The following is a 14,574-nucleotide window of genomic DNA, read 5'->3' on the forward strand; positions in this document are numbered from 1 at the left end:
TATAAAAGTGGGTGACATTGTTATCACCAGGAAGGATGAGATCACCTACCTAGGTTCCATTCTAGAGGCTAATCTTTGAAATTAGTTTGTCATTTCCATCACATAAAGGTGAAGGTGGTCATCAAAAATACTTAACAGTGGGAACTCTTGTGGTTAGAGCAGGGGTGTCAAATAGTACAGACACTTACATCATGTGTTGCCTTCATTATAACACTTATATAAGACTCTTAAAGTCATTTTGATAGTAGGAAAATGTTGACACTTACCTTATGTGTTGCCTTCATTGTAACACTTATATAAGACTTTTAAAGTCATTTTGATAGTAGGCTAATATAGATACTTACATCATGTGTTGCCTTCATTATAACACTTATATAAGACTTTTAAAGTCATTTTGATAGTAGGCTAATATAGACACTTACATCATGTGTTGCCTTCATTATAACACTTATATAAGACTTTTAAAGTCATTTTGATAGTAGGCTAATATAGACACTTACATCATGTATTGCTTTCATTATAACACTTATATAAGACTTTTAAAGTCATTTTGATAGTAGGCTAATATAGACACTTACATCATGTGTTGCCTTCATTGTAACACTTATATAAGACTTTTAAAGTCATTTTGATAGTAGGCTAATATAGACACTTACATCATGTATTGCTTTCATTATAACACTTATATAAGACTTTTAAAGTCATTTTGATAGTAGGCTAATATAGACACTTACATTATGTGTTGCCTTCATTATAACACTTATATAAGACTTTTAAAGTAATTTTGATTGTAGGCCAATATAGACACTTACCTCATGTGTTGCCTTCATTATAACACTTATATAAGACTTTTAAGTCATTTTGATAGTAGGAAAATGTTGACCCTTACCTCATGTGTTGCTTTCATTATAACACTTATATAAGACTTTTAAAGTCATTTTGATAGTAAGCTAATATAGACACTTACGTCATGTGTTGCCTTCATTATAACACTTATATAAGACTTTTAAAGTCATTTTGATAGTAAGCTAATATAGACACTTACGTCATGTGTTGCTTTCATTATAACACTTATATAAGACTTTTAAAGTCATTTTGATAGTAGGCTAATATAGACACTTACATCATGTATTGCTTTCATTATAACACTTATATAAGACTTTTAAAGTCATTTTGATAGTAAGCTAATATACACACTTACGCCATGTGTTACCCTCATTATAACACTTATATAAGACTCAAAGTCATTTTGATAGTAGGCTAATATAGATACTTACATCATGTGTTGCCTTCATTATAACACTTATATAAGACTTTTAAAGTCATTTTGATAGTAGGCTAATATAGACACTTACGTCATGTGTTGCTTTCATTATAACACTTATATAAGACTTTTAAAGTCATTTTGATAGTAGGCTAATATAGACACTTACATCATGTATTGCTTTCATTATAACACTTATATAAGACTTTTAAAGTCATTTTGATAGTAGGCTAATATAGACACTTACATCATGTGTTGCCTTCATTGTAACACTTATATAAGACTTTTAAAGTCATTTTGATAGTAGGCTAATATAGACACTTACATCATGTATTGCTTTCATTATAACACTTATATAAGACTTTTAAAGTCATTTTGATAGTAGGCTAATATAGACACTTACATTATGTGTTGCCTTCATTATAACACTTATATAAGACTTTTAAAGTAATTTTGATTGTAGGCCAATATAGACACTTACCTCATGTGTTGCCTTCATTATAACACTTATATAAGACTTTTAAGTCATTTTGATAGTAGGAAAATGTTGACCCTTACCTCATGTGTTGCTTTCATTATAACACTTATATAAGACTTTTAAAGTCATTTTGATAGTAAGCTAATATAGACACTTACGTCATGTGTTGCCTTCATTATAACACTTATATAAGACTTTTAAAGTCATTTTGATAGTAAGCTAATATAGACACTTACGTCATGTGTTGCTTTCATTATAACACTTATATAAGACTTTTAAAGTCATTTTGATAGTAGGCTAATATAGACACTTACATCATGTATTGCTTTCATTATAACACTTATATAAGACTTTTAAAGTCATTTTGATAGTAAGCTAATATACACACTTACGCCATGTGTTACCCTCATTATAACACTTATATAAGACTCAAAGTCATTTTGATAGTAGGCTAATATAGATACTTACATCATGTGTTGCCTTCATTATAACACTTATATAAGACTTTTAAAGTCATTTTGATAGTAGGCTAATATAGACACTTACATCATGTGTTGCCTTCATTGTAACACTTATATAAGACTTTTAAAGTCATTTTGATAGTAGGCTAATATAGACACTTACATCATGTATTGCTTTCATTATAACACTTATATAAGACTTTTAAAGTCATTTTGATAGTAGGCTAATATAGACACTTACATTATGTGTTGCCTTCATTATAACACTTATATAAGACTTTTAAAGTAATTTTGATTGTAGGCCAATATAGACACTTACCTCATGTGTTGCCTTCATTATAACACTTATATAAGACTTTTAAGTCATTTTGATAGTAGGAAAATGTTGACCCTTACCTCATGTGTTGCTTTCATTATAACACTTATATAAGACTTTTAAAGTCATTTTGATAGTAAGCTAATATAGACACTTACGTCATGTGTTGCCTTCATTATAACACTTATATAAGACTTTTAAAGTCATTTTGATAGTAAGCTAATATAGACACTTACGTCATGTGTTGCTTTCATTATAACACTTATATAAGACTTTTAAAGTCATTTTGATAGTAGGCTAATATAGACACTTACATCATGTATTGCTTTCATTATAACACTTATATAAGACTTTTAAAGTCATTTTGATAGTAAGCTAATATACACACTTACGCCATGTGTTACCCTCATTATAACACTTATATAAGACTCAAAGTCATTTTGATAGTAGGCTAATATAGATACTTACATTATGTGTTGCCGTCATTATAACACTTATATAAGACTTTTAAAGTCATTTTGACGGTAGGAAAATGTAAACACTTACCTCATGTGTTGCCTTCATTATAAAACTTATATAAGACTTTTAAAGTAATTTTGATTGTAGGCCAATATAGACACGTATATCATGTGTTGCCTTCATTATAACACTTATATAAGACTCTTAAAGTCATTTTGATAGTAGGCTAATATAGATACTTACATCATGTGTTGCCTTCATTATAACACTTATATAAGACTTTTAAAGTAATTTTGATAGTAGGCTATTATAGACACTTTCGCCATGTCTTACCCTCATTATAACACTTATATAAAACTCAAAGTAATTTTGATAGTAGGCTAATATAGATACTTACATTATGTGTTGCCGTCATTATAACACTTATATAAGACTTTTAAAGTCATTTTGACAGTAGGAAAATGTAAACACTTACCTCATGTGTTGCCTTCATTATAACACTTATATAAGACTTTTAAAGTAATTTTGATTGTAGGCCAATATAGACACGTATATCATGTGTTGCCTTCATTATAACACTTATATAAGACTCTTAAAGTCATTTTGATAGTAGGCTAATATAGATACTTACATCATGTGTTGCCTTCATTGTAACACTTATATAAGACTTTTAAAGTAATTTTGATAGTAGGCTAATATAGATACTTACATCATGTGTTGCCTTCATTATAACACTTATATAAGACTCTTAAAGTCATTTTGATAGTAGGAAAATGTTGACACTTACATCATGTGTTGCCTTCATTGTAACACTTATATAAGACTTTTAAAGTAATTTTGATAGTAGGCTAATATAGATACTTACATCATGTGTTGCCTTCATTATAACACTTATATAAGACTCTTAGTCATTTTGATAGTAGGCTAATATGGACACTTACATCATGTGTTGCCTTCATTATAACACTTATATAAGACTTTTAAAGTCATTTTGATAGTAAGAAAATGTTGACACTTACCTCATGTGTTGCCTTCATTATAACACTTATATAAGACTTTTAAAGTCATTTTGATAGTAGGCTAATATAGACACTTACGCCATGTGTTACCCTCATTATAATACTTATATGAGACTCAAAGTCATTTTGATAGTAGGCTAATATAGATACTTACTTCATGTGTTGCCTTCATTATAACACTTATATAAGACTCTTAAAGTCATTTTGATAGTAGGCTAATATAGATACTTACATCATGTGTTGCCTTCATTATAACACTTATATAAGACTTTTAAAGTAATTTTGATAGTAGGCTATTATAGACACGTTCGCCATGTCTTACCCTCATTATAACACTTATATAAGACTCAAAGTCATTTTGATAGTAGGCTAATATAAATACTTACATCATGTGTTGCCTTCATTATAACACTTATATAAGACTTTTAAAGTCATTTTGATAGTAGGCCAATATAGACACTTATATCATGTGTTGCCTTCATTATAACACTTATATAAGACTCTTAGTCATTTTAAACACTTACGCCATGTGTTACCCTCATTATTACACTTATATAAGACTCTTAAAGTCATTTTGATAGTAGGCTAATCTAGCTAAGACAGACACTTACATCATTTGTTGCCTTCATTATAACACTTATATAAGGCTTTTAATATTTTGCGGCTCCAGACAGCCTTTTGTGTGCATGTGTGTGTGTTTTTGGGTGCAATATGGCTGTTTCAACATCTTGGGTTAAAAAAACACAAACCGAACTCTACATAAAAACCCAAAAATTGCCCAAGAGGCATCTCGAGTGCAGAATACCCCTATTAATATTCCATACAAAAAAATGTTTTGTTTAGTTCTTTGCAAGATTGAGAGTTTCCAATTTTTGGAAATGACTACTTTCCTACCAAATGTTGTTGGTGGTTGATTTATGCTTTCAACTTAATTGTATGTACATTCTTTTTTTTTTTTGTGCAACAGTTAGAAATTGCTCATGAAATTGGAATTGACATTATTAAAAACCGTATAAAACTTACATTTATTTGTAGACATTGCCAACATATTGCCACATCTGTGGTCCCCTCCAAGGTTTCTCATTGTCATCCCATTGGGTTGAGTTTTTTCTTGCCCTGATGTGGGATCAACTCTCTCGTATTTCCACATCAGTCGGCATGAAGTGCTTTTCATAACCTAATGTGACATCATCTTCTTCATCTGGATTCCCAGAATCTTCCCCGTTGACCAGCTCGCTCGCGCCCGTTTCCGGGTCAGAGTCCACACTTTTGCTGTCCTCTTTTCCATCACGTTGCTTGGACTTTGCTGCCGCTCTTGTATTCAGGTCCTTGGAATCTGAGTATTTCCCACACGCTGGCTCTTTGATTGCCACTACCTCCAAAACGGATATGGTGGGGTGTGGTTCACAGATGTGGTTAAAGATCCAAACCAAATGGTCGTCCTTCTGCAGGGATCATCAAACATATCTGAACTGGAATGACGCAATATTCACAGAACCGGAATTACACTCACCTGCTCCGTCATCAATTTGAAGATGCCGCTGTTGTACGCATCTGGAATCCTTTCATTTAAACACACACACACTTTGCCAGCTCCTCTGCAAAAACTTGACATGAGAGTAGGTTTTGTTATTATTGTTGCTGAAACCATTAAGGGGTAAGTCTAGTTTATTTAGATATAAATGGATATACCGCACCTCAGGGAAACCAGAACACCACCTAATATGATCAGTAAACAGACTGGGAGCAGGACTGTCAATATGAGCGCTGTGGAAGAAAGAAGGAGCTTAGTGACCAATGTGTCATATCAGACTTACAGTTGTGGTCAAAAGTTTACAGAACTTTCCTCCAGAAGGTCTTAACTTTGTCCATGTGATGTCAGATGAAACAAAAAGTGAGCTGTTTGGCCACAATACCCAGCAATATGTTTGGAGGAGAAATGTTATACCATGAATTGATTAACGTGGACCTCGACTTTAACAAGTTGAAAAACTTATTCGGGTGTTACCAATTACTATACTGTGCAATCTACTGATAAAAGTCGCAATCTCAGTCAATCAATCAAAGGTGAGGCCTTTAATCCCAGGAACACCATCCCTACCGTCAAGCATGGTGGTGGTAGTATTATGCTCTGGGCCTGTTTTGCTGCTAATGGAACTGGTGCTTTACAGAGAGTAAATGGGACAATGAAAAAGGAGGATTACCTCCAAATTCTTCAGTACAACTTAAAATCATCAGAAATTTTATACCATGAATTGATTAACGTGGACCTCGACTTAAGCAAGTTGAAAAACGTATTCGGGTGTTACCATTTAGTGGTCAATTGTACGGAATATGTACTGTACTGTGCAATCTACTAATAAAAGTCTCAATCTCAAACAATCAATTAAAGGTGAGGCCTTTAATCCCAGGAACACCACACCTACCGTCAAGCATGGTGGTGGTAGTATTATGCTCTGGGCCTGTTTTGCTGCCAATGGAACTGGTGTTTTACAGAGAGTAAATGGGACAATAAAAAATGAGGATTACCTCCAAATTCTTCAGGACAACCTAAAATCATCAGAAATTTTATACCATGGATTGATTAACGTGGACTTCGACTTAAGAAAGTTGAAAAACTTATTCGGGTGTTACCATTTAGTGGTCAATTGTACTGTACTGTGCAATCTACTAATAAAAGTCGCAATCTCAGTCAATCAATCAAAGGTGAGGCCTTTAATCACAGGAACACCATGCATACCGTCAAGCATGGTGGTGGTAGTATTATGCTCTGGGCCTGTTTTGCTGCTAATGAAACTGGTGCTTTACAGAGAGTAAATGGGACAATGAAAAATGAGGATTACCTCCAAATTCTTCAGGACAACCTAAAATCATCAGAAATTTTATACCATGAATTGATTAACGTGGACCTCGACTTACGCAAGTTGAAAAACTTATTCGGGTGTTACCATTTAGTGGTCAATTGTACTGTACTGTGCAATCTACTAACAAAAGTCTCAATCTCAGTCAATCAATCAAAGGTGAGGCCTTTAATCCCAGGAACACCATGTCTACTGTCAAGCATGGTGGTAGTAGTATAATGGTCTGGGCCTGATTTGCTGCTAATGAAACTGGTGCTTTACAGAGAGTAAATGGGACAATGAAAAAGGAGGACTACCTCCAAATTCTTCAGGACAACCTAAAATCATCAGAAATGTTATACCATGAATTGATTAACGTGGACCTCGACTTAAGCAAGTTGAAAAACTTATTCGGGTGTTACCATTTAGTGGTCAATTGTACGGAATATGTACTGTACTGTGCAATCTACTAATAAAAGTCTCAATCTCAGTCAATCAATCAAAGGTGAGGCCTTTAATCCCAGGAACACCATGCCCACCGTCAAGCATGGTGGTGGTAGTATTATGCTCTGGGCTTGTTTTGCTGCCAATGGAACTGGTGCTTTACAGAGAGTAAATGGGACAATGAAAAATGAGGATTACCTCCAAATTCTTCAGGACAACCTAAAATCATCAGAAATTTTATACCATGAATTGATTAACGTGGACTTCGACTTAAGAAAGTTAAAAAACTTATTCGGGTGTTACCATTTAGTGGTCAATTGTACGGAATATGTACTGAACTGTGCAATCTACTAACAAAAGTCTCAGTCTCAGTCAATCAATCAAAGGTGAGGCCTTTAATCCCAGGAACACCATGCCTACCGTCAAGCATGGTGGTGGTAGTATTATGCTCTGGGCTTGTTTTGCTGCTAATGAAACTGGTGCTTTACAGAGAGTAAATGGGACAATGAAAAAGGAGGATTACCTCCAAATTCTTCAGGATAACATAATATCATCAGAAATGTTATACCATGAATTGATTAACATGGACTTCGACTTAAGAAAGTTGAAAAACTTATTCGGGTGTTACCATTTAGTGGTCAATTGTACGGGATGTGTACCGTGCAATCTACTAATAAAAGTCTCAATCTCAAACAATAAATTAAAGGTGAGGCCTTTAATCCCAGGAACACCATGCCTACCGTCAAGCATGGTGGTGGTAGTATTATGCTCTGGGCCTGTTTTGCTGCCAATGGAACTGGTGCTTTACAGAGAGTAAATGGGACAATGAAAAAGGAGGATTACCTCCAAATTCTTCAGGACAAGCTAAAATCATCAGCCCCGAGGTTGGGTCTTAGGCACAGTTGGGTGTTCCAACAGGACAATGACCCCAAGCACACGTCAAAAGTGGTAAAGGAATGGCTAAATCGGGCAAGAATGAAGGTATTAGAATGGCCTTCCCAAAGTCCTGACATGTGGACAATGCTAAAGAAACAAGTCCATGTCAGAAAACCAACACATTTTGCTGAACTGCATCAAATTTGTCAAGAGGAGTGGTCAAAAATTCAACCAGACGCTTGTCAGAAGAACCTTATTGCAGTGAAACTTGCCAAGGGACATGTAAGCAAATATCAACATTGTTGTATGTATACTTTTGACCCTCACATTTTCAGTAGACCCATAATAAATTCATAAAAGAAGCAAACTTCATAAATGTTTTTTCTGTGACCAACAAGTGTGTGCTCCAATCACTATATCACAAAAAAAATAAGAGTTGTAGAAATGATTGGAAACTCAAGACAGCCATGACATTATGTTCTTTACAAGTGTATGTAAACTTTTGACCATAACTGTATATCATCATTTCAATAACAAAATGACACTTACATTGTGATTTAAGTTGCTCTTGTTGTTGAGTTTTGAACCTTGCCATGACCTTTGGTCCCGGCCCGGCCTCAGTTACAGCCTTGATCCACACTTCATAATCCTGGTCTGGATTCAGATCTAGCAGCTCAAAAGTCGGACTCGTATCCTGAGGTGAGTTTGTCACATTGTACACGGCTTTAGGGGAAGAGATACGGTCAATTAATTCAAGTAAAAATGACAGGGAGACATTTGTATTAGCTTTCACTGTTATGCTGATGACACCCAACTCTACATGCCCCTAAAGCTGACCAACACGCCGGACTGTAGTCAGCTGGAGGCGTGTCTTAATGAAATTAAACAATGGATGTCCGCTAACTTTTTGCAACTTAATGCCAAAAAAACGGATATGCTGATTATCGGTCCTGCTAGACACCGAACTCTATTTAATAATACAACTTTAACATTTGCCAACCAAATAATAAAACAAGGTGACTCTGTAAAAAATCTGGGTATTATCTTCGACCCAACTCTCTCCTTTGAGTCACACATTAAAAGCGTTACTAAAACGGCCTTCTTTCATCTCCGTAATATCGCTAAAATTCGCTCCATTTTGTCCACTAAAGACGCTGAGATCATTATCCATGCGTTTGTTACGTCTCGTCTCGATTACTGTAACGTATTATTTTCGGGTCTCCCCATGTCTAGCATTAAAAGATTACAGTTGGTACAAAATGCGGCTGCTAGACTTTTGACAAGAACAAGAAAGTTTGATCACATTACGCCTGTACTGGCTCACCTGCACTGGCTTCCTGTGCACTTAAGATGTGACTTTAAGGTTTTACTACTTACGTATAAAATACTACACGGTCTAGCTCCAGCCTATCTTGCCGATTGTATTGTACCGTATGTCCCGGCAAGAAATCTGCGTTCAAAAGACTCCGGCTTATTAGTGATTCCTAGAGCCCAAAAAAAGTCTGCGGGCTATAAAGCGTTTTCCGTTCGGGCTCCAGTACTCTGGAATGCCCTCCCGGTAACAGTTCGAGATGCTACCTCAGTAGAAGCATTTAAGTCTCACCTTAAAACTCATCTGTATACTCTAGCCTTTAAATAGACCTCCTTTTTAGACCAGTTGATCTGCCGCTTCTTTTCTTTTTCTCCTATGTCCCCCCCTCCCTTGTGGAGGGGGTCCGGTCCAATGACCATGGATGAAGTACTGGCTGTCCAGAGTCGAGACCCAGGATGGACCGCTCGTCAGGACCCAGGATGGACCGCTCGCCTGTATCGGTTGGGGACGTCTCTACGCTGCTGATCCGCTTGAGATGGTTTCCTGTGGACGGGACTCTCGCTGCTGTCTTGGATCCGCTTGAACTGAACTCTCGCGGCTGTGTTGGAGCCACTATGGATTGAACTTTCACAGTATCATGTTAGACCCGCTCGACATCCATTGCTTTCGGTCCCCTAGAGAGGGGGGTTGCCCACATCTGAGGTCCTCTCCAAGGTTTCTCATAGTCAGCATTGTCACTGGCGTCCCACTGGATGTGAATTCTCCCTGCCCACTGGGTGTGAGTTTTCCTTGCCCTTTTGTGGGTTCTTCCGAGGATGTTGTAGTCGTAATGACTTGTGCAGTCCTTTGAGACATTTGTGATTTGGGGCTATATAAATAAACATTGATTGATTGATTGATATTGAATATATAAAAGGAAAAATATCCAAATCTATTGCTATTCTTTATAAAGTAAGACACATGCTGAATAAGACATGCCTGCATATGTTGTATTATTCTTTTATTTTTCCATATTTAACGTATTGTGTTGAAATTTGGGGAAATGTTTATAAAACAAACATAGACCCAATAATAAAACTTCAAAAAAGGGTCATTAGAATAATACACAAAGCGTGCCTCTATGAACATACCAATCCATTATTTATGAGTTCAAATGTATTAAAATTTTCAGACATTGTGTTTTTAAAAACAATGGAAATTATGTTTCGAGTAAAAAAACAACAGCATTCCAGCTTGTATTCTCAGGCTATTTCATTTAAGAGGAGAAAACTATAATTTACGGGGGATATCGATTTTTGAAATAGGTAAAGCGAGAACAAATATAAAATACAAATGTATTACAGTTTTAGGAGTTAAATGTGAGTGTGAATGTTGTGTGTCTATCTGTGTTGGCCCTGCGATGAGGTGGCGACTTGTCCAGGGTGTACCCTGCCTTCCGCCCGATTGTAGCTGAGATAGGCGCCAGCGCCCCCCGCGACCCCAAAAGGGAATAAGCGGTAGGAAATGGATGGATGGATGGAGTTAAATGGTGCAACAAGCTCAGTGATGAGCTGAAGACATGCACTTCTTTGGTAAGGTTTAAGAAAACATTAAAAAGTGGAATAATTGAAAATTATAAAATATAGTCACAATTACTTTCATCCCATTGACTTTTGATTTATTTATTTGTTTATGTTGATGTTCCAGGCAATCTAATTTTCTGTGAAGGTATAGGATAGGCAAATATAAACTTTGGCTTCAGCCTATTCCTTTTTTGGTCACTCTTTTTCTTTTCTTTCGTGTGTAAATGTGCATTATTGTATACATATAACATGTACTGTAAAACTGATCACACACAATGGTTGATTGATCTGATTTGATTGATTATATGACCGAAATAAACTTATTTCATTCATTCATTCATTCATTCAGTAAACGTTTGGGAACTGAGGAGACCAATTTTTGAAGCTTTTTAGGGGAATTCTTTCCCATTCTTGCTTGATGTACAGCTTAAGTTGTCTTAAGGTCTCCGTTGTGGTATTTTAGGCTTCATAATGCCCCACACATTATCAATGGGAGACAGGTCTGGACTACAGGCAGGCCCTTCTAGTACCCTGCACTCTTTTACTATGAAACCACGCTGTTGTAACACGTGGCTTGGCATTGTCTTGCTGAAATAAGCAGGGGCGTCCATGAAAACATTGCTTGGATGCTCCAAAACCTGTATGTACCTTTCAGCATTAATGGTGCCTTCACAGATGTGTAAGTTACCCATGTCTTGGGCACTAACACACCCCCAGACCATCACAGATGCTGGCTTTTGAACTTTGCACCTATACATGTCCGGAGGACACAACGTCCAAAGTTTCCAAAAACTATTTGAAATGTGGACGCATCAGACCGCAGTACACTTTTTCACTTTGCATCAGTCCATCTTAGATGAGCTCAGGCCCAGCGAAGCCGGTGGTGTTTCTGGGTGTTGTTGATAAATGGCTTTGGCTTTGCATAGTAGAGTTTTAACTTGCACTTACAGACGTAGCGACAAACTGTAATTACCGACAGTGGTTTTCTGAAGTGTTCCTGATTCCATGTGGTGATATCCTTTACACACCGATGTCGCTTTTTGACGCAGTCAAAAGGTCGATGGTTACGGGTATTTAACGTTTACCGCTTACGTGCAGTGACTTATCCAGATTCTACGGACCGTAGATGGTTAAATACTTAAATTCCTTGCAATAGCTGGTTGAGAAATGCTGTTCTTAAACTGTTGGACAATTTGTTCACGCATTTGTTCTCAAAGTGGTGACCCTCGCTCCATCCTTGTTTGTGAATGACTGAGCATTTCATGGAAGCTGCTTTTATACCCAATCATGGCACCCACCTGTTCCCAATGAGCCTGTTCACCTGTGGGATGTTCCAAATAAGTGCTTGTTGAGCATTCCTCAACTTTCTCAGTCTTTTTTTCCACTTGTGCCAACTTTTCTTGCCACATGTTGCAGGCATGAAATTCCAAATGAGCTAATATTTGCAAAAAATAACTAATATTTCCAGTTCCAACATTTAATATCTTGTGTTTGCAGTCCATTCAATTGAATATAAGTTGAAAATGATTTGGAAATCATTGTATTCTGTTTTTATTTACCATTTACACAACGTGACAACTTTACTAGTTTTGTGTTTTGTACTATACTTAGGCAGGTGAGCCAGAGGTTCACTTGTCTGGATTAAAAAAACCCAAGAAATAAAAAAATATTATAAATATTAATATTTATCCATTAAACTATAAATGCATTTTCAGTATTATTCTGTATGTTTGTTTTAACATTTACTTGAGTAAAAATCAATAAATCTGCACACAAACCTAACATGGGTATCATGTGGCTTCTTGCGTGCGTGTGTGTGTGTGTGTGAGTGTGTGTGTGTGTGTGTGTGTGTGTGTTCTGGCAATGCTTACTTAATGGGGACATCGCTCGGTCTACAGAGTCACCTTCAGGGGACCTCTGACAGTATGGGGACAAAAAAACAGGTCCCCTAGAGGGAAAACTTTTTAAATGATAGTCAGATCCATTCTGAAGATGCCTAAGTGATTTTTAAGCTTTGGCCCATAAAACATGTTTAGTGAAGTGAATTATATTTATATAGCGCTTTTCTCTAGTGACTCAAAGCGCTTAACATAGTGAAACCCAATATCTAAGTTACATTTAAACCAGTGTGGGTGGCACTGGGAGCAGGTGGGTAAAGGGTCTTGCCCAAGGACACAACGGCAGTGACTAGGAGGGCGGAAGCGGGAATCGAACCTGCAACCCCCAAGTTGCTGGCACGGCCGCTCTACCAACCGAGCTATACCGCCCCTTGGAACTTCATAAAAGAGGACAGCTGTAGTGCTGTCTTCTTTTTTTTTTTTTAAATGGTCCTCAGTCGTCACGTATAAATTTGTGTGAATCATGCAAAATTATTTAAATTTGGTGGGCTTCACGGTGGCAGAGGGGTTAGTGCGTCTGCCTCACAATACCAAGGTCCTCCAGTCTTGTGTTCAATCCCAGGCTCGGGATCTTTCTGTGTGGAGTTTGCATGTTCTCCCCGTGACTGCGTGGGTTCCCTCCGGGTACTCCGGCTTCCTCCCACTTCCAAAGACATGCACCTGGGGATAGGTTGATTGGCAACACTAAATTGGCCCTAGTGTGTGAATGTGAGTGTGAATGTTGTCTGTCTATCTGTGTTGGCCCTTGCGATGAGGTGGCGACTTGTCCAGGGTGTACCCGCCTTCCGCCCGATTTTAGCTGAGATAGGCGCCAGCGCCCCCCGCGACTCCAAAAGGGAATAAGCGGTAGAAAATGGATGGATGGATGGATGGATTAAAATGCATGAGAATGTTTTATAATTTGAACGTTATTTTTAACACTGTGATTACCAGCTGAATTATTCATTACTTCATGTTAAGCAATGTCAGCTAAAATTAATCTGAGAGCCAGATGCAGTCATCAAAAGAGCCGGATCTGGCTCTAGAGCCATAGGTTCCCTAACCCTGCACTATGGACTGGACTCTTACTATTATGTTGGATCCACTATGGACTGGACTCTCGCTATTATGTTAGATCCACTATGGACTGGACTCTCACTATTATGTTAGATCCACTATGGACTGGACTCTCACTATTATGTTAGATACACTATGGACTGGACTCTCACTATTATGTTAGATCCACTATAGACTGGACTCTCACTATTATGTTAGATTCACTATGGACTGGACTCTCACTATTATGTTAGATCCACTATGGACTGGACTCTCACTATTATGTTAGTTCCACTATGGACCGGACTCTCACACTATTATGTTAGATCCACTATGGACTGGACTCTCACTATTATGTTAGATCCACTATGGACTGGACTCTCACTATTATGTTAGATCCACTATGGACTGGACTCTCACTATTATGTTAGATCCACTATGGACTGGACTCTCACTATTATGTTAGATCCACTATGGACTGGACTCTCACTATTATGTTAGATCCACTATGGACTGGACTCTCACTATTATGTTAGTTCCACTATGGACTGGACTCTCACTATTATGTTAGTTCCACTATGGACTGGACTCTCACTATTATATTGGATCT

At 37.0% G+C, this 14,574-nt stretch overlaps 1 protein-coding gene across 3 annotated transcripts in view; it reads right to left on the reverse strand.

Moving 5' to 3' along the window:
* Positions 1-5,003: 5,003 nt before the first annotated feature.
* il12rb2l (interleukin 12 receptor, beta 2a, like) overlaps positions 5,004-14,574 on the reverse strand; it is a 49,608-nt gene continuing 40,037 nt past the window's right edge. For 2 of the 3 annotated variants that reach the window (XM_061885010.1, XM_061885008.1), the window contains 4 exons: positions 8,707-8,880; positions 5,695-5,764; positions 5,511-5,604; positions 5,004-5,442 (listed from right to left, as the gene is read on the reverse strand). In XM_061885010.1, the coding sequence (XP_061740994.1) occupies positions 5,125-5,442; positions 5,511-5,604; positions 5,695-5,764; positions 8,707-8,880 (656 nt within the window). In that variant the 3' untranslated portion in view covers positions 5,004-5,124. The remainder of the gene's footprint in view (positions 5,443-5,510; positions 5,605-5,694; positions 5,765-8,706; positions 8,881-14,574) is intronic. The other variant, XM_061885009.1, reaches the window with a different exon arrangement.

This window comes from Nerophis ophidion, linkage group LG23, assembly GCF_033978795.1.
Source record: "Nerophis ophidion isolate RoL-2023_Sa linkage group LG23, RoL_Noph_v1.0, whole genome shotgun sequence".
Lineage (NCBI taxonomy): Eukaryota > Metazoa > Chordata > Actinopteri > Syngnathiformes > Syngnathidae > Nerophis > Nerophis ophidion.